A 27725-nucleotide genomic window follows, 5' to 3' on the forward strand; every position below is an offset into this window, starting at 1 on the left:
ATCAAATTCTGTGCTCAGATAAATGCTTTTTCTACATGTTCTGGATTCTTGACCGCTTTCATCCTTCAGTGTTTCCTTGCCTATGAATGCAGCTTGCCACAGAAGTTTGTCTTGGCTTTCCTTGTAGTGATCTATCTGCTCATCAACTTGCCAGACTTCTAGAAGAAAATGAATGAATCATCAAACTTGTTAAGTCTTTCCACTAGAATGTTATGGAATAACATTAATCCCTAAATGCCCAAGCAGTGAACTCCTATCAACATCACTTGAGCTGATGTGGATGGACCCTCCCCATGTCTCACCACCACCACCTCCCCTGAGTGCAAGTACAAAGAAATGCTGGCTCAAATTTAACAAAAATAATTTAATATGCAGCCAAGCTCAAACCAGAAAATAAATTTATTATGTGACAAAAATGAAGAAGAAATTTAAAGTGAGGGGGTGAACAGAAATTCAAGCTGTATGGCTTTGCAGTTGGGGGACTAAGGCTCTAATCATGAGTGTGAAGTGAATTCTAGGCCACAGGGCACAAATGTGCAGAGAATTAGAATTGAGCTACCTGCTTAAAGCTGGGAGTCACAAAGGACATCTCTGTGTGTAAAATAGGAACTAGAAAGATGTCACCCACTGGCTAATGAAAACGTTAAGAAGAATCAGGGGTTACTTACAAGAAGTCAGAACCACAGTCCTGTACCACATGTAGGAGTGCATTCCAAATGGACATTTGAAGTATAATACAAAACCCCCAAAGTTGATAAATTCACCTATAAATTGTTCCTGCATTAGTGAAACCAGTGGGCCCCAGCAGTGGCAATCCAAATAGTTCTGCAGTGATGCTTTCATAGCTTAGGGTACACAGAATTTCCATGGAAAATAACTCTCACTGAAAAGGAGTTCACAGTAAAAAAAAAATTACAAACTTCAAAAGGAAATGAACCACAATGAGTTGAAAACTTATGTCTACAGAAAAGCCTGCACGTGATGTTTATAGCAGCTTCATTCATAATGGCCCCAAACTGGAAGCAACCAAGATGTCCTTCAATAGGTGAATGGATAAACAAAGTGATCCACAATGGAATATTATTCAGCAATAAAAAGAAATGGGCTATCAAGCCATGGACATGGAGGAAACTTAAATGCATATTGCTATTTGAAAGAAGCCAGTCTGAAAAGGCTACATACTATATGATTCCAACTATATGACATTCTAGAAAAGGCAAAACTATAGAGATAGTAAAAAGATCAGTACTTGCCAGGAGAGAGTGAAAAAGGGATGAAAAAGCAAAGCACAGGGGATTTTTAGGGCGGTAAGACTATTCTGTATGAAACAGTAATGGTGGATTTTTATGCATTTGACAAAACCCACAGAACTGAACAACACAAAGAGTGAACCTTAATGTAAGATGTGACTTTAGTTAATAATAATGTATTCATTCACCAGTTGTAACACACGTACCATACTAATGCAAGATGTTACTATTAAGGGAAATTGGCGGGGTGGGGGTGGGTAGAGAGAGGTATAAGGAAACTCTCTGTAGAGAGATGTGTAAAGGGATGGAGATATACCATGAAAACCTAACCAAAAGAAAGCTGGAGAAATTACATTAATTTCAGACAATGACTTCAGAACAAGAAGGATTTTCTGGCACAAAGAGGGACATTACAAAATGATAAAACAGTCAATTCTTTGAGAAGAAATAACAATCCTAAAAGTGTATGTACCTAATAACAGCACTTCAAAATACATGAGGCAAAAATGGATACATCTGAAAGAGAAACAGACAAATCCACAATTATTGTTGGAGACTTCAACACTTTCTCTCAATAATTGATAGAACAAGTAGACAGAAAACCAGCAAGGATATAGATAATCTGAACAGCACCATCAACCAACTTCACCTAATTGACATTCAGAGAACACTGCATCCAACAACAGCAGAATATACATTCTTTTCAAGTGCATATGAAACATTCACCAAGATAGAACATATTCTGGGTCTTAAACTTGTACAAATTTATAAGAAATCATATTATGTGCAATAACAGTATTACAACAAAAATCAATGAGAAAGATACTTGGAAAACCCCAAATATTTGGAAATTTAAAGATATACTTACTTCTAAATAAGTCTTAAGGGGAATTTGAAACTTTTGAATTAAATGAAAATGCAACATATCATAATTTGTGGGACACAGCAATTAGAGGGATATTTATAGCACTGAATGCATATATTAGAAATAAAGATCAAGCAGAAGAAAAGAAATAATAAGAGCAGAAATCAATGAAGTTGAAAACAGGAATGTTCTTCAAATGGTGAATGGCTAAACAAACTGTGGTACATCCATTCGGTGGAATATTAGTGACAAAAAGGAAGAAACTCCGGGTACTCACAACAGGATGAATCCAACTGAGAAGTATGCTGAGTTAAAAGAACTAATCCCATAAAGTATCATACTGTATGACCTCATTTATGTAATATTCTTGAAATGACAAAATTATAGAAATGGAGAACAAATTAGTAGTTGCCAGGGCTTAAGAATGGGTGGGGTGGGAAGGAATGGGTATAGCTATACAAAGCCGTATGAGGGACCCTTGTAGTAATGGAAATTTTCTGTATCTTGACTTTCTCAGTGTCAATATCCTTGTTGTGATTTGCAGTATAGTTTTTCAAGATGTCACCATTAGTGGAAACTGGGTAGAATACACGAGATTTGTCTGTATTATTTCCTACAAGGGCATGGGAATCTATGATTATCTCAATACAGAACGTTTAATTAAAAAATAGTCAAATATTCCAAAGAGAAGAATGGTGACGTAAAATAACAACAAAAAAACAAAAAGAAGTTTGGTTGGGGGGATGAACAGAAAATAAATTTTTAAAAATGGTACATGTAAATCCAATAATATCAATAATTACATAGGAAGTAATGGTCTAAAGGAGAAAAAACACAATCATAGGAATTGATCCATAAAAATAATTTATAACATCCATTCATAATAAAAAAAACTTTCAGAAAATCAGGATTAGAAGGAAATATCCTCAACCTTTATCAGGCCATTATGAAAAAACCTGCAAGTAAAATTATGCCTAATGGTAAGAGAGTAAATGCTTTTGTCCTAAGATCAGGATCAAGGCAAGTATGTTGCCCTCCCTACCCTAGTCAACATTATACTGAAGATCCTAGCCAGTAAGTACAATAAGGTAAGAAAAAAGAAGTAAAGGCATCTAGACTGGGAAAAGAAATAAACTGTCATTCATAACTACATGATTGTTTATGCAGAAAATACCAAACCATCTATAAAAGAGCTACTAGCACTAATATGTGAGCTTATTAGAAAGGTTCCAGGATACAAAGCCAATATGGAAAGATCAATTACACTTCTATAAACTAGCAATGAGCAATAGGAAAATGAAATACAAAACAACTAGGTACATACACACACCCCATTTATATTATCTTGTAAGAACATAAAACACAGGGGTAAATTAAACAAAATATGTGCAAGACCTATCCATTCAAAACTATCAAATATTACTGAAATAAAATTTAAAAGAACTGAAATAGACGGGTATACCATATTCATGATTTAGAAGGCTCAATATTGCACATCAGTTATCCACAGACTCCATGCAATGTCAAAACCCCCTGCAGCCTTTTTTGCAAACATTGACAAGCTGATTCTAAAATTTCTAGGAAAATACCAAGGACCTAGACTAGCTAAAACATTACAAAAAGGAAGAACAAAGTAAGAGGACTCATACTACCTGATTTAAACACATAATATAAGGCTACAGCAATTAAGATGTGGTACAGGTTGTGTATCATTTATCCAAAATGCTTGGAACCAGAAGTGTTTCGGATTTCAGATTTTCTTGGTTTCCAGAATGTTTACATTATATATTTACTGGTTCAGCAGCCTAACCTGAAAACATGAAATCTGAAAAGCTTCAGTGAGCATTTCCTTTGGATGCCATGTCGGTGCTCAAGAAGTTTTGGATTTTGGAGCATTTAGGATTTTGGATTTCTGGATTAGGGATACTCAACCTGTATTGGTGTACAGAGTGACACATATGTTCAAATACTTTTCAAAAAGGATGCCAAAGTAAGTTAATTAAGAAAGAACAGACTGAATATTTGACAGTAACTTATCTTTCTTACTTAACCTCTCTTCTGCTCTGGTTAATCTGCTATTAAGTCTATATATTAAATTCTTTTTTTGTTGTTGCTTTTTAAATTTTGTGTTTCTTTTTTATATATATTAAATTCTTAATTTTCAATTTTCATTAGATTATTTTATATATCCTAGTTCCCCAGTGAAATTCTTACTATTAACATTTTTTTTTTGAGACAGAGTCTTGCTCTGTTGCCCAGGCTGGAGTGCTGGAGCGCTGGAATACAGCAGTGCAGTCTCGGCTCACTGCAACCCCTGCCTCCTGGGTTCAAGTGATTCTTGTGCCTCAGCCTCCTGAGTAGCTAGGACTACAGGTGCGCACCACCATGCCCAGCTAATTTTTTAGTATAGACGGGGTCTCACTATGTTGCCCTGGCTGGTCTTGATCTCCTGGGCTCAAGGGATCCTCCTGCCTCAGCCTCCCAAAGTGCTGGGATTATAGGTGTGAGGCACCACACCTGGCATCATTTTAAAGTAGATGTCAAATAATAAATGGATCACTTGTTGATCTGAGAAAAAGAAAGAATATTCTTTTCAAAAATATCACTGGAACAATTGGAAATGCATATGTAAAAATAATATAAAAATATGTTGACCCTTACCTCACATCAGATACAAAAATTAAGTCATTAACAGTCATAGACTTATAAGAACTAAAATTATGAATCTCCTGGAAGAAAACATACAGAAAAAATCTCTGTTACCTGGGGTTAGTGAGAGATTTGCTAAAGAGGACATGAAAAGCATGAACCATAAAAGAAAAATTTAATAAATTGGACTTTATAAAAACAGAAACATTTGTTTTTCAAAAGATACTGTTATGAACAACACAAGCCACAGCCTAGGAGTAAATACTTGTAAAACACATAGCTGGTCAGGACTTATATCCACAATATATAAAGAACTCTCACAATTTAATAACAAACAATGGCAAAAGATTACAATAGACACTTCACCACAGAACATATACAGATGGCAAATAAGCACATGAAAACATGCTCAACATCACTGATCATTACAGAAATGCAAATTTAAATCACAATGAGATCCCCCTATATACCTACTAGAAAGGTGTGTTGTTGGTGGGAAAACAAAATAGTACAGCCACACTAGAAAACAAGTTTGGCAATATCTTATTATTATTATTATTTTTTTGAGAGACAGAGTCTCACTCTGTCGCCCAGGCTGGAGTAGAGTGGCGTGATCTCGGCTCACTGCAATCTCCACCTCCTGGGTTCAAGCGATTCTCCTGCCTCAGCTTCCCAAGTAGCTGGGATTACAGGCGTGTGCCACCACACCCAGCTAATTTTTATATTTTTAGTAGAGACGGGGTTTCACTATATGCTGGCCAGGCTGGTCTCAAATTCCTGACCTCAAGTAATCTGCTCGCCTTGGCCTCCCAAAGTGCTGGGATTACAGGCGTGAGGCACCACACCTGGCCCAATGCCTTATAAAGTTAAACATATGCTTACCATATGGCCAAGCAATCTGACTCCAGATATTTACTCAAGAGATATGAAAACTCAAGAGATATGAAAACACAGACCCACAGAAATGCCTGTACAAGAATGTTCGCCAGCTTCATTCATAATAACCAAAAAAACCCAGGGACAATTCAAATGTGCATTAACTGGTCCATCAACAGACAAACTGGAACACTACTCAGCTATCAAAAGGAACAAACTGATACATGCCACAACATGGATGAACCTAAAATGCATTAAGGTAAGTGAAAGAAGCCAGCCACATGATATTCTAGAAAGAACCAAACTAGAAGGAAAAGAGGTCAAGCCTGGGATGAGGAGAGAGACTGAATTATAAAAGGAAACATGGAGTTTTTTGTGGGGGATGAAAATGTCCAATACTTTGATTGTAGTAGTAGTTACACAGCTATATATTTGTCAAAACTATACACCTAAGAAAGATAAATTTCATGGTATGTACATTATACCTTAGTCAATTTCATTTGAAAAAATAAAAGGAATGCAGTCATATCAACATAAATATATAATGACCACACATAAAAACACATATAGAAAATTATGTTCAAACATTAACATGTATGGCCAAAGATCATATGGTGCCATAAGGGCATTTTGTTTTATTAAAATACTTCATGAGCACTAATGATAAAGCACTAACAAATATGGAACTCTAATTAATGATATGCCTGTGGAGGTACTTAGGGGTTAAGGGTACTGATCTCTGTAACTTCCTTTGAAGTGCACTACAAGAAAATAAATCGAATTTATGGAAGGACAGAGGAATTGGCAGATGGACAGGGGATAAATACAGTAAAGCCTGGGGTAGGCCTTTTATAGTTATTATAAATCTAGGTGGAGGTATTATATGGGTGTTCAACCTACAATTCTTTCACTTGTTTTATACAAAAATTTTCATAATAAAATGTCGGGGGAGAAGCTAGATAAAGAACAGCAAAGTAAACTGAAAGTAAGTAGGAAAAAGGAAATAAAAGTAAAAGGAGAAATCAATAAAACAGAAAAACAGTAGAGAAAATTAACAAAGCTAAAACTTCTAAGAAAAGATCAACAAACTTGAAATAAACTTCAGTTTGTACTACTACATGAGACTGGACAGTTTTCTTTACTATAATGAGGCTACTCTTGAAAGTAACAGTTCCTAGAAGATTTTTATTATCTCAGAATGACCAGTGAACTTATGGGACCAACCAGAGGTTTCATCTAGGAGACAGAGGGAAAAATATAGTTCCTGAAATAGATTTAAATATGGAGAAATAGGGCAGAAATTCAAGTTGCTTTCTGCTGCTTTCTGCTTCCAACCCTGGGAGTTTGGAGAGCTGTCTAGGAGTTAGTCCACGTGTTCCTGTCTTCCCATCCCCTCCTGCTCGCATGCTCATTGCTGTCTCCTATTTCCTTGCAATTCCTCTCAGCAGATATTTCAAGTAGTGGATCTTAACCAAAGATGGGCATCAGAACCCTCTAGAGTGTCACTCAAAATGCACATAACCACGCCTACCCCAGGCTTTCTGAAACAATTTCTAGAGTGGGGCCTACTCATGAGTATTCTGACAGATCCACAGGTAACTATGTAATACATCTATGGTTAACAACCACTACATTAAATTAAAAAAAACTTTTTTATGGATAATAACAACAATAAAAAGTGATATCATTTGTTGAGTGTTTCCTTTATGCCGGGCACCCTTTTAGGTGCTTTACATGGATCAACTCATTAATTTCTGAAAATCATTCAGTTTTATCATTAGCCGCATTCTACAACAGGTAGAGAGGCCAACCAATGTGTACACAGTGATAGCTAGTGAGGGAAGTGGCCAGAATTCCAGCCCAGGCTATGTGGCTCCACAGTCCATGCTCTTAGCCACTTGTATGTGGATGAATAACAAAGCTCCTTCCTCTGCCCAGGTCCAAAACAATCAGTGCAATATTTATTGAATGTCTTCCACCAGTCCCACACTAGAACAAGTCAGAACAAGATGTAGGCTCTTATGTCTAGGGGTTGTGTTTGAGCTAAAGAAATGAGCCACTGGCACTTAGCTAGATTTTTTAAAAGTTACCATATGAAATGTATAGCTATATTATTTAAAGTTACAAATGTAACCAATAAAGGAACTAAAAATAAGCATATAACAAACTTGTGAAGAGCTGGGGAATGGAGGGCCTAAGTGTGAGGGAAATCCTTACTTTTCATAGAGGGAAGATAAAACTCAAAACCCGCAAAATGCAGATATAAAGGTATTCCCTAAACCTATGGAGGTGCTCACCAGAGCCAAAAAGAGAAATCTTTAGAAGAAGCTGCCCTTGGGAGGTATGATTGGGAATGCACCTAAGATTACTTTTTAGCCTATACTGTTCTGCACTCTTAGACTGAGTATATAAATGTCTGTATTTTAATATAATATAGTTTTTCTTAGGGAATTGGGACTCAGGAGGGTAGACTGTGCCTGAATTTGCTTTTCCTCCCTTCTGGGATAGCACTGAAATGAGAACAAGACACACAATCATTACAATTCCAGGCATCACTGGAAGAAAGCAAGCATACCATCAGCATACCAGAAATCCTGATGAATCTCTAAGCAGCAGATAGGGAATTACACTGAGCAACAAAGAGGTTATCATCACCCAAAACATTCCTGGGGGAAGCTACAGAGTGGTGGGAGCCACAAATGCCAGCACAGGGAGGATCTCAGAGAGTAGGTGTGTGTGCTGAGGAGTGGGTTCTGGAGGAAGCCATCTGAGGAGTCACCTGTAGGTCCTTGGGGCCAGCACCTGACTACAGCTGATGTTCTGAAATTAATCTCTAATGAGCAGTGCTTCTCAAGCTTTACTGTGCCTATGGGGTCCCTGGGGGCTTGTTGAAATGCACATTCTCTTTCAGAAAATCTAGAGTGGGGCCTCAGATTCTAATTTTCTACTTAGTGCCCCAACAATGCCCAGGCAGGGATCACCCTCTGAAGAGTAATAGCATTCTAAACAGGCTTCTTCGCCATGGGCCAGTGAAGGGGGTACTATGAAGGGGAGAGAAAGAGTAGACCAGTGTATCTGAAGAGTTTCTGGATCCTTGTAGGTAGCCCACAGGAAAAATAGACAAGGAAAAAGTAGTTCTATGCAGGACTAAAATACGGTTCACTGAAGTATTCCACCCTGGGAGTAATGTACTCTCAAGTGTGTTTTTTTTGTTTTTGAATAAGTAAAGAGATAATAACAAAAACAAGAGTTGAGAGGGAAGGATGTATTGAAAAATGGAGGAATCTGATAACAAGTAGTATGAAGTCAGATTTGTAAGAGTCGGAGAAGAAATAAGTAGAGAAAACAGAAAATGGTGTGAGGTTTACAGTGTTAACCACAAAGTGAAAGCAGGCAAGAACGTGGTGGGTACCTGGCTGGGTAAAGGTCACTGGCAAAGCTTTGGTGTCCATACTGACTCAAAACAAACAAATAAACAAACAAAAAAACAAACAAAAAAACAGGTATGATAATCTACCTTAGGCTAAAAAAAAAAAAAAAAAATTAAAAAAAAAGCCCAAATTTCAGCCTGAAAGGGCCCACAGTATGCCCAATAAAGAGGAAATGCTGACATCTATTAATACGTCTACTATGGTGAAAATACAAAAGGCCAAGAAGGTGGGAGAATAAGTCTTAAAAGCTTCCAGAAAGGTGGTGGGAGAGGAATGAGAAGGGGTTTGGCACTTCTCACTAACAAACCAGGAGGCTGGAAGGTAGAAATGGGATCTCAGAACAAGTGGCCACAGTCTATGTGAATGCCAAGCAAAGAACACAGAGACTGTAACCGGCGGCCAGGCAGATGCCTCATTTGGACATGACAACAGTTCTGCTCATCAGAGCCTAGGCATGTCCACAAGTCCGGGGCTCTGAGAAGGGCTCCTGAGCGCATCCCAGAGGCCAAGCTCTCACCAACCAACCTGGTCCCTTTTCCCTGGCCTGACTCACCTGGCCTGTCCTCACCTGCACATGTCCGTACCGGGGTCCCTCCATCTGCCATCCAGGACTCTTCTCCTGGTCCCAACCTGAAGATCACATCTGGCTTTGCAACTAGATACCCTGTTTGGGGGAAATGACATAGGACTTCATTATTAATGCTGAGGAATTCCAGAACCTAGGCCCACCCCTGCAGGCTGAAGGTGATGGCCCATGCACACAGCTATCTGCCCCTCTCAGTATAGAACATATACATAGCAAGCAAGGGCACCAATATGCTCTCCAGTGTCCAAAGGGGACTACGAATACTACACATGGGGCAGTAACCCAAACTCACTGAGGGTGGTAACCCAAACTCACTGAGGGTGGTAACCCACACTCATTCTTCCTAGGTCCCAGAGCTTGGAGCAGCTGAGAAAGAAACACAGTACTGGGGGCATTCTGCATCACCCTGTGGCGCGGTCCCTCACCCACGGACACCAGGTGGCTGTAGTTCTCAAGCATGACATCCCTGTAGAGGTTCTTCTGGGCAGAGTCCAGTTGCTGCCACTCCTCCAGGGTGAAGTCCACAAACACGTCCTTGAAGGTCAATGATTCCTGTAATGGCACATTCCTCTTTAGCACCCCAGGACCAGCCTGGGGCACTGGGACATGGCATCTCACGCACACGGAGGGCTTACTCTGTGCCCTCTAGGAGAAACTTGACAGATGAAGAGCATGAGGTGCACAGAGCCTAAGTAACTAGCCCAGGTCACACAGGCAGGAATGAGGGGAGTCGAATCCACGCGGTCTGGTTCCCACACCCACAATGGCCTTTCTTTCTTTTTCTTTTGAGATCGATTCTCGCTCTGTCGCCCGGGCTGGAGTGCAGTGGCGTAATCTCGGCTCATTGCAACCTCCACCTCCCGGGTTCAAGCGATTCTCCTGCCTCAGCCTCCCGAGTAGCTGGGACTACAGGAGCCTGCCACCACGCCTGGCTAATTTTTGTATTGTTAGTACAGATGGAGTTTCACCATATTGGCCAAGCTGGTCTCGAACTCCTGACCTTGTGATCTGCCCGCCTTAGCCTCCCAAAGTGCTGGGATTACAGGCGTGAGCCATCGTGCCCGGCCTGGCCTTTCTCATGTAATTGTTCTTATGCCAGTCACTAGTCAGTTTGGCATAGTATATTACATAGAGTATCTATATGACTAAAATCATTTTGAACTTTATAGGAGAAACAGATACGGTATGAGAAATATCTTACCCTGGAAATTCATTCATTCAACACATGTTTACTGAATAGAGGCCAGGCTGGTAAGTCCTGTGAAGTAAAGATTGATACAAAACCACACCTCTTGAACTCAAGGAGCTTCAGTTTAGTGGAGGGAGAAAAGCGACACTTAAGACACTCATAGATGAAACAGAGGCAGGGAGGAAGCCTGCCTCACAGGGACAGTGACAGATGTAGGAAGGGGTCAGGGTGGTCCACAAAGGAGGAAGTCAATCCTGCTTGAGGCTGACAGAGCAGGCTTCGCAGGGGACACAGAGCTACAAGAAACAGTTCTAAACATAGCTAATCAATCATGACAAACCGTTCTAACCTTCGCTCATCAATCATGAAACAAAGAATAGGAAGCCAGAGGTCTGTGGCCTGGGCAGCTGACTGAAGCAAAAGGGGAAAGGTCTGTGCTTGGCCTTGTCACCACCAAACAAGAACTTACTTCTACAAGTGCCCCCAATTCCTCGAAAAGACTAATAACCCGCCTGTTTCTGCTCCAGATCCCATCCTGTCACGCCCACACTTGGTGGCCTTCAATTCAAGCCACTCGTTGCACCCATAAGGCCCAAATCGGCCACAGTGGCACCAGTTTACCCAGCTGTGCAGAAGGAGAGGGGACAGGAAAGCCCTGTGCAGAAGGAGAGGGGACAGGAAAGCCGGCATGCCAGAGGGCGGGGACAGGCAGGTTTCTCCAGCAGGAGGGCTTCTCAGAGCAATCCAGGAGCTGTTAGCCCAATCTGCCCCTCCCTCGTGATAGCTCCCGTGCTGGGGAACAAAACCACACTGCTGAATGCTAGGATGATGTTGCTTGGAAGCCCTCACCTGTTCCATAGACCAGTATCTCTTGTAATGGTCCCAGTGGCATGGCTTCCAGGGTCCCAGCAAAAGATGTGCCCAATTACATATCACTGAGTGACAATGTGCTCAGAAAACCCCAATCCATGGCTTCCTACCAGCCAGTCATAGTTTACTCAGTCCTCCAGTCCAGATGCAGTTTGCTTACCAATCCAGAGTCATTTTTACCTGGAGTAATGTCACCTGGTTTGATATTGTGAAATATATATTTGGTTTTTGTCCTGTCTCCTGGCAAAAAGCTCCTGCAACCCTTGGAATAGCCTCTGAAGTGAGCAAAGTGTCTTTTATGTGCTAATGAGATGACTGTTAGCTGGCTGCCTCTAAGTAGCTTCGGGATGCGAGCTGGTCACCAGAAAACCAGACAGGATTAGAGGGTTGGGAATTTCATCTCCATCCTCAAAACTCTTGGGAGGGGTGAGAAGATGAAGGTTGAGTTGATCACCAAGGGCCAATGATGATCATGCCTCTGTGATGAAGCCTCCATAAAAACCCCACTGTGGCTGGGTGTGGTGGCTGGCTCCTGTGATCCCAGCACTATGGGTGGCTGAGGAGGGAGGATCACCTGAGGCCAGGAGGTTGGGCCTGCAGTGAGCCAAGATTGCACCACTGTTCTCCAGCCTGGGGGACAGAGCAAGACCTTGTTTCTCAAAAACAACAATAACAACAACCAAAGGGCTGGGTGGGTTCAGACAGCTTCCACACAGCTGAACACTTGGTGGTTCCCAGATGGTAGTGAGTCCAGAGAGGGCATGAAAGGTCTGTGGACCTTCCCACAACCCTTGCCCTATGCATCTCTTCCATCTGGCAGTTCATCTGTATCCTCTGTAATATCCACCGCCCCCACCCCGCTTTTTTTTTTGAGACTGAGTTTCGCTCTTGTTGCCCAGACTGGAGTGCAATGACGTGACCTTGGCTCATTGCAACCTTTACCTCCCAGGTTCAAGCGATTCTCCTGCCTCAGCCTCCCGAGTAGCTAGGATTATAGGCATGTGCCACCACACCCGGCTAACTTTGTATTTTTAGTAGAGACGGGGTTTCTCCATGTTAGTCAGGCTGGTCTCAAACTCCCAACCTCAGGTGATCCGCCCGCCTTGGCCTCCCAAAGTGCTGGGATTAATAAGCCACCGTGCTTGGCCTGTAATATCCTTTATAACAAATAGGGGAAACTCAGGGAAACTGAAACTCACTCTAGCAAATTAATCAATCTTCAGGAGGGGTTCCTGGGAACCCCCAATTTGTGGCCCATCAGTCAGATGTATAGGTGACACCCTACTTGTGACTGGCATCTCAAGTCGGGGCAGTCTTGTGGGACTAAGCCCTCAACCTGTGGGAGCTGACGCTAACTCCAGGTAGACGGTGTCAGAATGGAATTGACTTCACAGCACACCCAGCTGGTGTCCAGGGAAAACTGCTTGGTATGTGAGGGAACAGCCTGGGGCCTGGGATTACATATGGTGTCAGAAGTGTTGTGTCAAGTGAGAGTAGACAGTAGGAAAAACTTGGGTTTCCTTGCCTATCTCTCAGACCCAGTAAAACAGCCGTCATTCCATTATCAGGCTTCCAGTAACACAGAGCTAAACATGACAATGATAATGAGAGTTAATAACCACTAACGGATCCTTGAAGTACAGTGTCAGAGGTTACTTCATAATAAAAGTATCTTAAATCTCCACAGAAAAGATGTCATTAGGAAAATCTGGCTAGACATTTATGGAGGGAAGAAACTCCATAAAAGTAAATTACTCATCTTACTCTGAGCCCCCAAGTAAATTACAGATGGATTAGAGATTTAAATGTGTACAAGATAACCATAAAAATGATAGATAAAAGTTTTGACAGTTTTGTAGTGGCTGACAGCCTTTCTAAGCAATCCCCAAATTCAGAAAATACATAGCTACAGAGTGATAAACTTGACTACCTAGACATTAGAAATTTCTTTTTTTTTCTTTTTTCTTTCTTTTTTTTTTTTTTGAGACAGTCTCGCTCTGTTGCCCAGGCTGGAGTGCTGTGGCACTATCTTGGCTCACTGCAACCTCTGCCCCCCAGGTTCAAGCAATTCTCCTGCTTCAGCCTCCCGAGTAGGTGGGATTACAGGCATGCGCCACCATGCCTGGCTAATTTTTTGTATTTTTAGTAGAGACAGGGTTTCACCACGTTGGCCAGGCTGGTCTCGAACTCCGGACCTCAGGTGATCCACCCACCTCGGCCTCCCAAAGTGCTGGGATTACAGGTGTGAGTCACCATGCCCGGCTGCTCCTACTACTATGCTTTTCTGAACTTTGATTTTTTTCACTTAGACAAAAGTATCCCAAACATTCTTACATATGAGTCAATTTTTATCATGACAGTTCCAGAGTATGGATGTGGCAATTTATTTAACCACTCTGTAGTCCTCCTCATCCACGTGAAGTTTGTTTACCAATCAGGGGCCATTTTTATCATAAGCGATGCCACCTGGTAGTATAGCTGTCATTCTACCATTGTTGGATTCTCAGGAACATGGGACACTTAGGGCTTTCTCCTTCTACTTTTTGCTAGTATGAACAGAACTGCTTTGGAAATCTTTGTGGACATATAAATATTTCACTAGGATGGAGTCCTATCAATGCAACTGCTGATTAAAATAAGAAAAAGATCTTTAATAAGTACAGCCAAATTACCTCTCAACCAGCCAGTACTGTCATCCACAGTGGCTCTTATCTATCTTTTCAAAGTTTACCACTCTTACGGATAAATGACAGCAGGTATGTGAGTTTTAGTGAGGATTATAATCTTTTCGTATGTTTCTAGGCCACTAATATTTCTGTTACTATGAGTCTTCATTCTGTTGGGTTGTCTTGTCTTATTGATATATTAAAGGTCTAGGGTAAAATTCTGGAAAGGGCATCACTGTGTTAAGGGTATTTGCAATGTAAATGTTGACATATATAAACCAACTGTTCCACCACAAAATGCTGTATACAGTTTATAACTTCTTTGGTGTTTTTTCTACATACTTGACTACTAACTATTATCAACCTTTTTAATGTTTAAGAATATGAAGTATGATACATGGTATACTATTCTATATTTCATATTCTTTCAGCTATATATTAGGTGTGATCTTCAATGATTTGTTAGAATTTTAGTGTATAAAAGAAGGTAGCTCATTGTTATGTATACTTCAAATATTTTTCTCACTTTGATATGGATGTTTGATAATTTTTAAGATTTTCATTGTGCTTAGAAATTTCTAATGTCGGGGCTAGGTGCGGTGGCTCATGCCTGTAATCCCAGCACTTTGAAAGGCCAAGGCGGGTGGATCACGTGGGGTCAGGAGTTTGACACCAGACTGGCCAACATGGTGAAAACTCATCTCTACTAAAAATACAAAAATTAGCTGGGTGTGGTGATGGGCACCTGTAATCCCAGCTACTTGGGAGGCTGAGCAGGAGAATCACTTGAACCCGGGAAGTGGAGGTTGCGGTGAGCCGACTGTGCCACTGCACTCCAGCCTGGGTGACAGAGTGAAACTCCATCTCAAAAAACAAACAAACAAACAAACAAACAAAAAACAAAAACCCCCAAACAGAAAAGCATAGTAGGAGCATATTTTCATTGAAAACAATCCATGCAAAATGTTATGGTTTTGTATATATATAAAACAACAAAAAAAAACTCTGAAAGGCAAACAGTAGAAGGGCTGAGACTGGGTTCATTTGTTGGAATGCAACAGAAAGGAAGGAACGAAAATCAGCCGTTTTCCTGGCTTGAAAACTGGGGAAAGTAAACATCTTTTCAAATGGCATCACGCTTTTTTCTCATAAATTGCTTGCCTTATCTTTTTGACTATATGTCCACCACATTTTTTGTCTTCTTTCATCCTTTTTCATTTTCTATATATGAATCCTTTGCATATCATATGCATTGCATGTATTTTCTCTCAGCCTCAAATATGTCTTTTGACTCTACGGGTTTTAACATTTTAATACAGTTTAATCTGACAATCTTTCTCGTTATGGTTTCTAGATTTCCCATCTTCATTAAAAATGTTTCTTCTGATTTTCCATCGTGCTGAAGTGGGTGGCATGGCAGAGAAGGATGACACTGGAGTTTGACAAGGAGGTAGCTTTTGGAATTCTCCGCTTTATCAGTACTTACAGGATCCGGGACACACAGACTTTGAAATATGTTCTTTGTCACCAAAAACCGAAAAATGCACCACGGAGGGACAACAAAAGCTTCCTACAAGAGTCCTACCAAAATACCTGGGATACAGTAATCACTCAATGAACATAAACTCCACCTACTGGCATGCTCAGGGAATGGGTTATTAAGCAACACATTCTGTTAAAAGTGGCTAAAACCACCAAAAGTTGGGTTTTTTCTCAGCACAGTAAGAAAGATGACTTACTTCACAAGTTGGATATTGGATTCCGACTCAACTCATTACATACCATCCTGCAACAGGAAGTCCTGTTTCAAGAGGATGTGGAGCTCACTGAACTACTTGATTCCAGTATCCTGTAAGCAGGGCAACCTCAACAACAGGAAAGTGGACACCTTCCAACACTTCGCTCCCTGGCAACCCCTAATATTTGAGATGTCTCAGTGCTATTTGCCTTCATTAGTTTGCTCATTATGCTTCCCGCTTGGTGGACTGTATCTTCCTGGCTGGTATGGGGAGTGATTCTATTTGTTTATTTGGTCATAAGAGCTTTGAGAGTATGGAGGACAGCTAAACTACAAGTGACCTGAAAAAAATACAATGTTCACTTGGAAGATATGGCAGTAAATAGCTGAGCTTTTACTAACCTTGTAAGAAAAGCTTTACATCTCATTCAAGAAACTGAAGTGATTTCCAGAGGATTTATACTTTTGCTTGACAGGGTCAGTGCTTTATCCCATTTAATAAATGAGATAATTTATTAAATGATTAATAATAAATTATTAAATTTATAATAATAAATTATAATTTATATTTATAAATTATTATTAAATAATAAATGATTATTTATCCCATTTAATAAAGCTGGACGGCATCCCACTCAGTACCTCTCAGTCTCTGGAAAGCTGTCTACAGAACTTCCAAGCAGCAAGGCTATCTATCCTACAGATGCTAAAAAACTATCCCCTGAACTCTGAAAGTGACAATGCAACCAGCCATATCTGTGTCGTGCCTTTTAAGGAGCTGGGCTTGGACTTAGTGAAGAGTAGATTTCAGAAGAGGAAGCACCTAACTTTACAGATGACTTCAGCCTACCTACATTGAAGGTTTTGTTCCAACTCTGGGTGGCAGAGTTCAGAATTCTTCAGATGGTTAGCCTTATTACTTTCTACAGCCAATTCACCTCCTGGGCCCTTACTTACTTCAGCACTTTTGCCTCATCATATCTTATCTGATTTGACTCAAGGTCTACCTCATGCTTACTATGCCTGTTTGGAAGAGCTTAAGAGCAACTCTGAAATCTATCAGTACTTTGAAACTCAGCACCAGTCGGTACCAGTGTTTATCCAAAACTCAACAGAAGTCAAAAGAACTGAATAACGTTCACACAGCAGTGTGCAACTTGCAGCTCCATGTGAAAGCATTACTGAATAAGGTAATAATTCTCGAAGATAAATTTGAAAAGCTTGTTTGTATTAAAGAAACACAAGAACAGTGTCAGAGGCTTATCAAATCCTAGAACAGAAATTAAAGTTGATTCAGCCCCATGTTTAAACAAGCAACAATTGCTGGGAAGAGGCCATTTCTCAGGTGGACAAACTGCTATGAAGAAATACAGATTTAAAAAAGGCAAGCCTGAGGTAGTGTGTGAAAACCCACACTGTACAGTGGTAACTTTGATGCAGCCTACTCTACATATTGCAGACAAAGATCCACTCCCTGAGGATGAATAGGACTTAGAAGCTTATTTAGATGATATAGATATTGACAGTGATTGCAGAAAGGATGATTTTTATTACTTGTCTCAAGAAGACAAAGAAAGACAGAAGCACCAGCATGAAGAATCCAAGAGGGTGCTCTAAGAATTAAAATCTGTGCTGGGATTTAAAGCTTCAGAGGCAGAAAGGGAGAAGTGGTTATAACTTCTACTTAGTGATCATGCTGTGTTGAAATCCTTGTCTCCTGTAAACCCAGTGGAACCCACAAGTAATTCAGAACCATCAATGAATTCAGATACAGGAAAAGTCAGTAAAAATGATACTGAAGAGGAAAACAGTAAAAACTCCACAAGTGACAATGAAATAAGTAGGACTGAGTATTTATGTGAAGACTCTCTAGAGCAGGGGTGTCCAATCTTTTGGCTTCCCTGGGCCATACTGGAAGAAGAACTGTCTTGGGCCACACATAAAATACACTAACACTAATGACAGCTGATAAGCTAAAAAAAAAAACAAAAAGCAAAAAAAAAACAAAACACGACAACAAAATGTCATAATGTTTTTTGTTGTTTGTTTTTGTTTTTTTGACACAGAGTCTCGCTCTGTTGCCCAGGCTGGAGTGCAGTGGCGCGATCTCAGCTCACTGCAACCTCTGCCTCCTGGGTTCAGGCAATTCTCCTGCCTCAGCCTCCCGAGTAGCTGGGATTACAGGCATGCATCACCACGCCCAGCTAATTTTTGTATTTTTAGTAGAGACAGGGTTTCACCATGTTGGTCAGGCTGGTCTCAAACTCCTGACCTTGTGATCCGCCTGCCTCGGCCTCCCAAAGTGCTGGGATTACAGGCATGAGCCACCGCGCCCAGCCAAAAATCTCACAATGTTTTAAGAAAGTTTACGAATTGTGTTGGGCTGCATTCAAAGCTGTCCTGGGCTGCATGTGGCCCGGGGCCAAGGGTTGGACAAACTTGATCTAGAGGGTAAAAATAAAGACAACTCTGCAAATGAAGTCTTCCTCCAAGGAGCAGAAGACAGAATGTGTTACCAATGTGAGGGCGAAGATGAATCTCAAGCAGATGGGGGCGTTCTGGCCACTACCCCTCCATCTCCCAGGGAGTCCTTACAGACTTCCGTTCAGCAGAGGCTGGCACGGCTACAGCTGTCACTGAATTTTACCTTCACTGATGGCCTTGCTGTAGAAGTGGCTGCTAGATCTCTCTCCTTTACCACCATGCAGGAAGAGAATTTTTGTGATGAGGAGGAAGAACAAATGAGGTAGAAGAAATGTAAGAACCAAGATTCACATGAAGTGATTTTAGGCTGTCTCTTGTGTGAAAGTGTTTAGCTTCAAGACTAGAGAGGGAATATAGTGTACATCTACTATATATAAAGTTAAGATGTACATTTACAGGAATAACCCTGGTTTGAGTAACTGATCTGAAATTAGTAGTTCCCTGTAAATGGCAGATCTTTCAGGAAAAAAGAGAAAGGTAAGGGCTCTATTGAATAAACTGTGGTTTTATTTGTCGTATAACTGATCTTGGAAATAAGTATTTTTAATAAGAAATGAATGATCATTTCTTGCCAGAATTTGCTACCATAAGGTGATATGGATAATTCTGTTACAAGAACATTAACATTTAGTATGACTTTTTTACTGTATTCTTGCAGTTAATAACTGCAGCTATTATGTTAATAACAAGTTGTTTACATTTTATTTTTGTTTATACTAGTCTTAAAACAAAGATCCAGGTTCTGGATAAAAAAAATTAATTCATACAATTGATACATGCTGGGGCTTGGAACTAAGAAGTAGTTTCAAAAGTACTTGGGTTATGGCATTTCTTATGTTTCCTTATTTATGTGAGTACTTAGTAGTTAATTTTAAGATGTTCCAATGATCATTAAAAGAAACACATTGTACCATTTAAAAAAAAAAAGTTTCTTGCACTAAGCAAGGTTATACCAATATCCTCTTAAATTTTCACCTAATTTTTCAAATATATATTTAGGTATTTGATCAATCTGGAATTCACTTTTATATGATGTAGAAGAGTTTCACTTTCTTTCCATCCAGACAGAGACTCAACGGTGCCACCATCATTCAGTAACCACTTTTTCCACATAACTGAAATGCCGTTTTTATAACCTCAACTCACAGAATCCTATTTAAGCAATACAAGAACTGTAGAAGCCACAAAATATTGTAAAATTAGACATTAAAAACACATTAAGTGTCCACTCCCCAAGATGTATAAGACAAACAAAAGCAAATAATAAACTATGAAAAATATTGACAACATATATGACAGAGATCTCATTTGCTTAAGTTAACCCAAGGAGCTAACATCCAGCAATCAAAGTAATTCCACACCCAAGAGAAAAGGGGGCAAATGACTAGAATAAATATTTGAAAGAAAAAAGTACAAATGGTGGTTAAAAATGAAAAAAGACACTCAAATCAAGAAAAACAAATTAAAATGCACGACTCTTTTCTCCCTCACAATGGCAAAAATCATAGCGGATAACACACTGTGATTTCCCATTTATAGGAAGAGGCATTATAATGTTGCCAGCAATGCAAATCAGTACATCCTATTTGGAAGGCAATTGACAGTTCTGAATCAAAATTCAAGATGCATAAACTTTGACCTAGAAACTTCATATCTAGAAAGTTATCCTATAAATGTTCTCACATGCACACAATGGGCATCTACTATACACTGCTATGTTGTTTATGGTAGCAAAAGACTAGGAATATCCTAAATATCTATTATTAGGAGAAAGGTAAATAAATAGTGGTATTGCCATCAAATGAAATATCAAGCAGCCATTTTTGCAAGCGGGGTAGGCCACTGGTTTTAAACACTGGATAATTTTATTCCTCAGGGAATATTTGAGAATGACAAGAGATATTTTGGTTGCCAAAACTGGAGGAGGGAGCACTATTGGCATCTACCAGAGAGCGTCCAGGGATGCTGTTACATATACAATGCACAGGAAAGCAACCCATGACAAATAATGACCTTAACCAAAATGTCAATAGTGCCACACTGAGAAACCCTGGTGTAGAGTTAATACAAGTGAAAAGCTCATTTAAAAAAAAAGGACCAGAAAGACCAGGATGTACTGTAACCTGTTAAAGAGAGAAAGAGAAAGAGAGAGAGAGCACACGCAAGAGAGAATGAGTGATTGTGCGTAGGCAGAGAAAGAGATTCATGAGTTCAAGACCAGCCTGGGCAACATGGCAAAACTCCATCTCTACAAAAAATACAAAAATTGGCTGGGCATGGTGGCATGTGCCTGTAGTCCCGCTACTTGGGAGGCTGAGATGGGAGGATTGTTGAGTCTGGGAGGCGGAGGTTGCAGTGAGCTGAAATTGCGCCACCGCACTTCAGCCTGGGGGATAAAGCCAGGCCCTGCATCAAAAAACAAAAACCACAAAAAACGTTTTTTTGTTGAACAAAGCTTTTGTTTGAATTTTTTTACCATGTGCATCCATTGCTTTTGAAATGCCCAATGCAATTTGTTAATGTTCTATTCAGAGTATTTTTAATATTTTGACATTTATATTCTTAAGGGAAACTGGTCTATAATTTTCTCTTTTGTAGTATCTTCCTCAAATTTCAGGTTAAGTGGCTTCACAAAATGAACTGAGTGCCTTTTCATCTTTAATAGCCTGGAAAATTGGAACACAGAAATTATCTGGTCTTTACATTTGGTGAAAGGAGTAATTATGAAGGATTTCGGAGGGCAAATTTAAGTTTCAGTACCTTTTAGTCAAAACCTGACTTCCAGGTATAACCTCCATAAACACTGGTACTACAGAGCAAGTAGATACAGAGAAAGTTGTTCATGAGGCACTGTTTACAACAGTAAAAAGAAATTAAAAACTTAAATATCCATAAATAGTTACATGATATTAATACATCCATACTATGAAACAGAAATTAAAACAATCTTTATATATCAACAAGGAACACCACCCAGAAAGTAATCAGGTGCAAAAGGCAAGGTGGGTATGGGAGTATGATGCCATTTGTGTAAAAGCATGAAAACAATACATATGTATATGTTTTTAGTTCATTAAGTTGACATAAATGCATCTACCCCACCATTTAACCCAACTGTTAACAGTGGGCATCTCTGACGAGGAACATGGTACTCGGGGGAGAAGGAATAGAATCCTTTGGGCTACTAGTTTTTTCTACGCACATCAAAACATTATGCACAAACTTATTATCATAAATATGAATGATGAAAAAGACCAATTGATCTAGAAGTGAAGAAAGAGGAAAAAGCAAGATGAATCTATGTATGTAAACAATCTTCTGTGAGAAGGAAATGAAGAGAAGATGAGGTACAGTTCTCAGAAGAACAAGTAGAGAGCATGGTGGCTCGCGCCTGTAATCCCAGCACTTTGGAGGCCAAGGTGGGGGGATCACTTGAGCTCAGGAGTTCAAAACCAGCCTGGCCAACATGGTGAAGCCCCGTATCTACTAAACATACAAAAATTAGCCAGGCGTGGTGGCGGGCACCTGTAATCCCAGCTACTCGGAAGGCTGAGGCTGGAGAATCGCTTGAACCCGGAAGGTGGAGGTTGCAGCGAGCTGAGATTGCGCCACCGCACTCCAGCCTGGGTGATAAGAGTAAGACTGTCTCCAAAAAAAAAAATAAAATAAAATAAAAAAAGAGAAAGAAAAAAGAAAAAGAAAGAACAAGAAGTAGAGAGAGGACTCTTTGTTTTTCCTCTCTCCTGGTGAGGGGGAGGATCAGAGAAGCCAGAGGTTGAGAATAGGTTGAATAGAAAACAGCCAGAGAAGAGGGGATAATTGGTATTTTCAAGTCTACTATATAGATTCCAAACCTTGCCTCAATTTCACTGGAAACAAAGTATGGGTAAATTAGGAACTCACCTGGGACATGGACATCCTGTTCTGCTCTGGACAAACGATGGAGATCTATAAAGGCAAAATTAGGAGAGTATACTCAGTAGGTACAGCCATTAGACCATCATTACCATCCCAATAATAATTACCCTTGTACCCTGGGGAGAATGATCTAAAAACATGAACTGGTAGCTCCAGCCTGTTTCCATGCAACTCTACTAAGATCATGTAGGTTTTGCACATGAAATTTTGTTTCCCTTACTGAACAGATGTATGACTTATGTCTAAAGATATCTACTTTAGAAACCAGTAACAATTAACATCTTTATCTTAAGAGTTCTATTCCTAGACATTTGTCATAATGAAACAATCCTAAATGTGGAAAAGCTGAAAGAATGTTAACTGTAGTCATTTCTACCATTAAAATATTAATATGTGGAAGCGGCCGGGTGCAGTGGCTCATGCTTATAATCCCAGCACTTTGGGAGGCTGATGTGGGCAGATCACTGGAGCCCAGGAGTTCGAGACCAGCCTGGGCAACATGGCAAAACCCCATCTCTACAAAAATTAGCCAGGCATGGTAGCATGTACCTGTAGTCCCTGCTATTCTGAAGGCTGGGTTGGAGGATCACTTGAGCCCAGGAAGTGGAGGTTGCAGTGAGCCAAGATGGCACCACTGCAGTCCAGCCTGGGTGACAGAGGGAATCCCTGTCTAAACAAAAAACAAATAAACAAACAAAAAAATTGGAAGCAACTAAATATCCAGCAAAGAGGACACAGTTAAAAAATATGACACATGCAAAAGCAGGTATACCGAATAGCCTTTCAAAATGCTATGGAATTTGTTTTTAGTTCCTAATGTGTTTAAAAGCAGGTTCCAACAAAGCAAGCGCAGTGTGATCTCATTTTTGATAATCAATATGCATATATATGATGTCTCAGAGGATTTATTAAAATGCTGATATTGGTTACTTTTGAGTGGTGATTTCAATTTTCTTCTTTTATTTGCATTTTCTCAATTTTTGACAAAGAATATCACTAGTAAAACAAAAATTAAAAATTATTAAAAATCACCTCTTATCAAACCGAGCCCTAGAGGTGAAAAGACCCTCTGCAAGTGGGTGTAAGTAGGATCTCTTGATGTGGTTTGGAGGAAGGCGCCCAACAAGGGCTCAGAGGGCCACAGGGGAGGAGAGGTGTGGGGCTGGGTGGGTGACAGCCCAGCACTGTCAGTTCTGTGAGGGGCTGAAAACCACTGTGCCTGCTCCCCTGCATCTGCCTCTTTAACTGGCCACCTACCCTGTTCCCACTCCACCACTTCCTCCTTTCTCACAATTTGCATTTTGATTACCAGGCTCCTCCTCCTTTGGTAGTTTTTCAAATAAAGTTCCAGCAAGGAGCTTCTGTGCAGAGTAACCATTGCATACTGCAGCAATCATTGCGACAGTATCAGGACAACAGGATTCAGCTTGGTGTAACTTAGCAGGTCACGTCCCCCGGCCCACTTTCATTAAGCATTGAAATAAGGCAGCAGAGATGGATGACAGCGTACCTAGAGACTACTTGGAAATTCTATAAACTAAAAATATATTTTCTGCACTTTGGTCAGGATGAAGGGAGACTCAGCATTTCCCCTGAAAGCAGGTGCCTGGTTGATGGTGTGGGGCTGACTCAAATTCAGAAATAGCCAATGGCAAGAGACAGGAACACAGGGGTGCACAAATAGGTGTGCTAGGAGAGGCCCATCCTCTGTGGCTGGCTGTGATCCTTCCCAGCCTCATATCGCCTTTACAGGCACTACAGCAGGGCACCTGCCCCCATGGGGGGACATCCATGCCTCCATCCACCTGTGACTTTCACCTGCCCCTCCTCCAGCAGGAATCAAACTGCACTGTCACATGGTCCTCCATGGCATCTGGAAGTTGAGCCAGCTTTGCTCTGTCTCAGCTGAAGTGAGGGACAAAGGCCACTATGGGTCCAGTTCTTCTAGGACCTGCTATCCTGTGAGCCTCCTTTCTCTGCTCTGAGGATCTGGGTCTGGGCTCTGGGCTGAGGCTTCTCCTCCAACTCGCCTCAGCTCAGCGTACCTCTCTTGTGTCCAAGGTGGCAGGACCAAGGGATTCAGAGATAAACACTCCCCAGTTGGGGCCATCACTATAGCACCAGATCTCTGCCTGTGACCCAGGGAACTCACCTCCTTCTGAGGCCTCGGCCTAAGTCTTCTGAGACTAAGTGAGGAAGCCGGGGCACAGATAAACTGGAGTCTGAAGTCGGTGAGCAGTGGTCTCAGGTCTGCACTCTGACCCTGGAAACACAATGACCACGGGAGATTCAATTAGCAACACCTATGCTCCCTTCCATGCAGTGAAGTTGAGTAAAACCCAAAGGTTTTTACCCAACAGAAGAGGGACAACACCTCATTCTAGCTTTAAGAGTTAACATTCATGCACAGCTCAGTTATCCTCAGTGAGCGAAACCCTGCCTTCCTGAGTCTGGGCTTTGGAACCAACTGATTGACTGCTGTGCCACTTTTATTCACTGAAGAAATGAGTGCCTTCCAAGAGCCCGTTCTCCGTGCTGGAAATCCATCAGTGAACAAAATCTCAAAGTCCCAGCTCCCGCAGAATTTCTAGTCTAGCGGGGGAGACACACAGGAAACAATAAACATGATAAACAAAGCACAGGAAAAGAAAAAGAAAAAGGATTCCTCGGGTTTGCTACCTACGTGACTTTGGACAGGTTGCCAAGCCACACTGAGCCATTTTCTCTCTATAACACGAAAATAATCATCGTAACACCTCACAGGGCTCCTGTGAAGATTAATGTGAAACATTTGCAAGGTTGCCTGGCATTTTTAGGCGCTCAGGAAACAGGCGCCGAGTGACTCAATCAATCTAGTCACTCGCTGGCCCCGAACCTCGCCCCCAGCACTCACGCCCACAGGCCTGCGGGTCTCAGGTAACCGGACCCTGGTCCTGGCTCAGAGGGTCCTGAGAGCAAGGGGCCTGTCTCAGGCGGGGAAGTGGCCTGGAGGATGGGCTTCTGAGCTGGGCTGTGGAGCCACCCTGTCACCCACAAAGGCGTTCACCCATGGCCCCATGACCCCACGACCCCGTCAACCCCCGCCCCCATCAAAACCATCACCACCTCCGCGTCCCTCTTACTTCACCGCCAAGAGCCTGAAACCTCAGAGGCCGATGACAACAGCCAGTATGAACTAGAGACCGCCCTCCCGGGTCAGCGGAGCACTTCCGCTTCCCACCGCCCCCTGGGAACGCGGGATGGGGTCGGAGTGTGTCGCAGCGCCGCGCACGCGCAGTAGCACGGGGGTGGTTGCGCCACCGCCAATGGCCAAGATGGCGGTTTCCAGGGACCCTGTGTTTCTGATAGTGTTCGGTTTGAGGACAAAAGCGTGTGACCATTTTCCGTGGCGAGTGGTACAAAAGGCCCAGGGCGTCATCCCTTGGCGGCGAGAGGCGATCGGACTGTCCAGCGGCCTAGCTCCCGCCCGCAGGGAGGCCGAAGTTCCCCTTCTCCCACTTCGTCCTCCTGCATCGCGACCCTCCCAGTCGCTGCGGCATTGGGTGTTTGTGTCCCTCCGTCCCGAAAGCCATTGTTCCCGCTTTTTTCCCCTCCTGGGAATAGGAAAAAGAGTCGCGCCTCTGGCGTCAATAGCGCTCGGAGGCGTGGCCATCTAGGGTCCAGGCTGGTCTCAGGGAACCCGACCCTGGGCCTGGCTCTCAGAGAGTCATGGGAGCAAGGGGTCTGGCTCAGGCGGGGAAGTGGCCTGGAGGATGGGCTTTTGAGCTGGGCTGCAGAGCCAGCGATCTCTTGAAATGAGGAAAGAAACCCTCATTCTGATTTTTCTCTACGCAATAGAGGGGCTCCAATTCCTGAGATCCTAGACACCCTGGGAGAATCTAGATTTTACTTTTTTGAAAACGCACTGTAAATAGCAAAGAGGTGTTTTCTCTGAGATTGCCAGCCAGTGGCAACATGGTCCCCTAAAAAGGCCTGTAATGGCCTTGAGGAAAGTTTTCTGTTTCCTGTCTGGGCCTGGGGGAAACAGACCAAGTGTGTTCTCCATCCTTCTGTGCCTGCCTAGTCACCAAGCAGGCTTCCTTGGGTCAGGCATGGCAGGGTCTCCACCAGGTACAAAGCAATCCCTTCTGTGCTGGAGCCAACTGGTGCCAGACACTGTTTATAGATGAAAGTGTCAAAGCTGATCATGGAATCCATCAGATATGTATTTAATTTCCATTTGAACATGGGTCTTTCTCCTTTTTCTTTTTCTCTTTCTTCTCTGCAGGTTAACTTGCATTCCCCGGGTAGTTTGAATGAGTCTCAGCCCAAATTTGCAAACAGTACAGCCATCCCCTGGGAAGTTACCCTGTCTAAGCCTCCTGTACAAGTCCTAGGAAAAGAACCTGTTTTCCTTTGGGCATGTGAGCAGTGAATTATTGCTCATTCAGAATTTCATGTGTATGTGTTGCTGATGGCCAGGTTTAGAGATACCAACCTATTTATTTTTAGAGGAGAGGTGAGCTGATAACATTCTTTTCAGACATCACTATCACTAGGCAGGAAAGGGCTAATAGTATGACAGTATCCTGAGGACAATAGAGAAACTGCAAACTGCAAAAGCACCTGGTCTGTGGCCCTGACCAGCGTCTCTCCATATCAGGATATGGAGATTCTGCAGGAACAGGTATTTCTTCAGAAAGAGAAGGGACTGATGGTTTAGACGTGACCAGATGCAGGGCACCCTCTTATTGCCATGCCAGCATTTGCTATTCATGATGTTAGTATTCAAAAATTAAGAAACACTCTGCCTGGGCCATTGGTGTCTACTAATCCATTGGAAGAGAAGACTGGAATCCACCACTTGCTAGCTTCTTGGGTCTCATTCCCCGCTTTTCTCCCATAGCTAAGGACCACCTATCCTAGATGGCTGCTGTTATTGTTCAAAGGAACATCTTTAGAGCCTCAAGCCCAGGAATAGCCCGTGGTAGGCACCTGGTAAATGTTAGTTTTCACTGTCCTCTCCCAACACTATGAAACATGCAGCACTCTCTGCAACTGCCCCTGTGGATTTCCATAGGCAGGAGAATATCCAGTGTTAAGTGGAGCTGGTATTCTCAGAAATGAAGCCCCTTTCCTTATTTGTGCCAGCCCATTTTGTCTTGGGCATATGTGCATTGCATTATTGCCCACTCTGTATTTTATTTGCATCTGTAACGAAGGC

At 41.8% G+C, this 27725-nt stretch overlaps 1 protein-coding gene and 1 pseudogene across 3 annotated transcripts; one reads left to right on the forward strand and one right to left on the reverse strand.

Annotated features, from left to right (window-relative positions):
* Positions 1 to 13: 13 nt before the first annotated feature.
* Positions 14 to 25679, reverse strand: LOC116811627 (KRAB domain-containing protein 4-like). Of its 3 annotated transcripts, none has more exons than XM_032756777.2 (7): positions 25628 to 25679; positions 24675 to 24785; positions 22508 to 22552; positions 10083 to 10209; positions 9640 to 9735; positions 1723 to 1766; positions 14 to 158 (listed from the first exon to the last, which is right to left on the reverse strand). In XM_032756777.2, the coding sequence occupies exons 3-6, from the start codon at positions 22520 to 22522 to the stop codon at positions 1723 to 1725; spliced, it is 282 nt and encodes a 93-aa protein (XP_032612668.1). In that variant the 5' UTR covers positions 22523 to 22552; positions 24675 to 24785; positions 25628 to 25679; the 3' UTR covers positions 14 to 158. The 3 variants fall into 3 exon arrangements, with proteins under 3 accessions (XP_032612668.1, XP_032612666.1, XP_058297584.1); XM_032756775.2 differs by having other exon boundaries at positions 9625 to 9735; XM_058441601.1 differs by lacking the exon at positions 14 to 158 and adding an exon at positions 177 to 883.
* On the forward strand, positions 15809 to 19122 carry LOC116811628 (vezatin-like; annotated as a pseudogene).
* Positions 25680 to 27725: the final 2046 nt, after the last annotated feature.

This window comes from Hylobates moloch, unplaced genomic scaffold, assembly GCF_009828535.3.
Source record: "Hylobates moloch isolate HMO894 unplaced genomic scaffold, HMol_V3 SCAFFOLD_7, whole genome shotgun sequence".
NCBI lineage: Eukaryota > Metazoa > Chordata > Mammalia > Primates > Hylobatidae > Hylobates > Hylobates moloch.

Coding starts and splice junctions, on each gene's coding strand:
- LOC116811627 (XM_032756775.2), bottom strand. Junction 9,736..10,082: donor CAGCCACCTGGTGTCCGTGG/GTGAGGGACCGC, acceptor TCCCCCAAACAG/GGTATCTAGTTGCAAAGCCA. Junction 1,767..9,624: donor TGCAGGTGAGGACAGGCCAG/GTGAGTCAGGCC, acceptor TTTCTCTTTCAG/ATGTATCCATTTTTGCCTCA.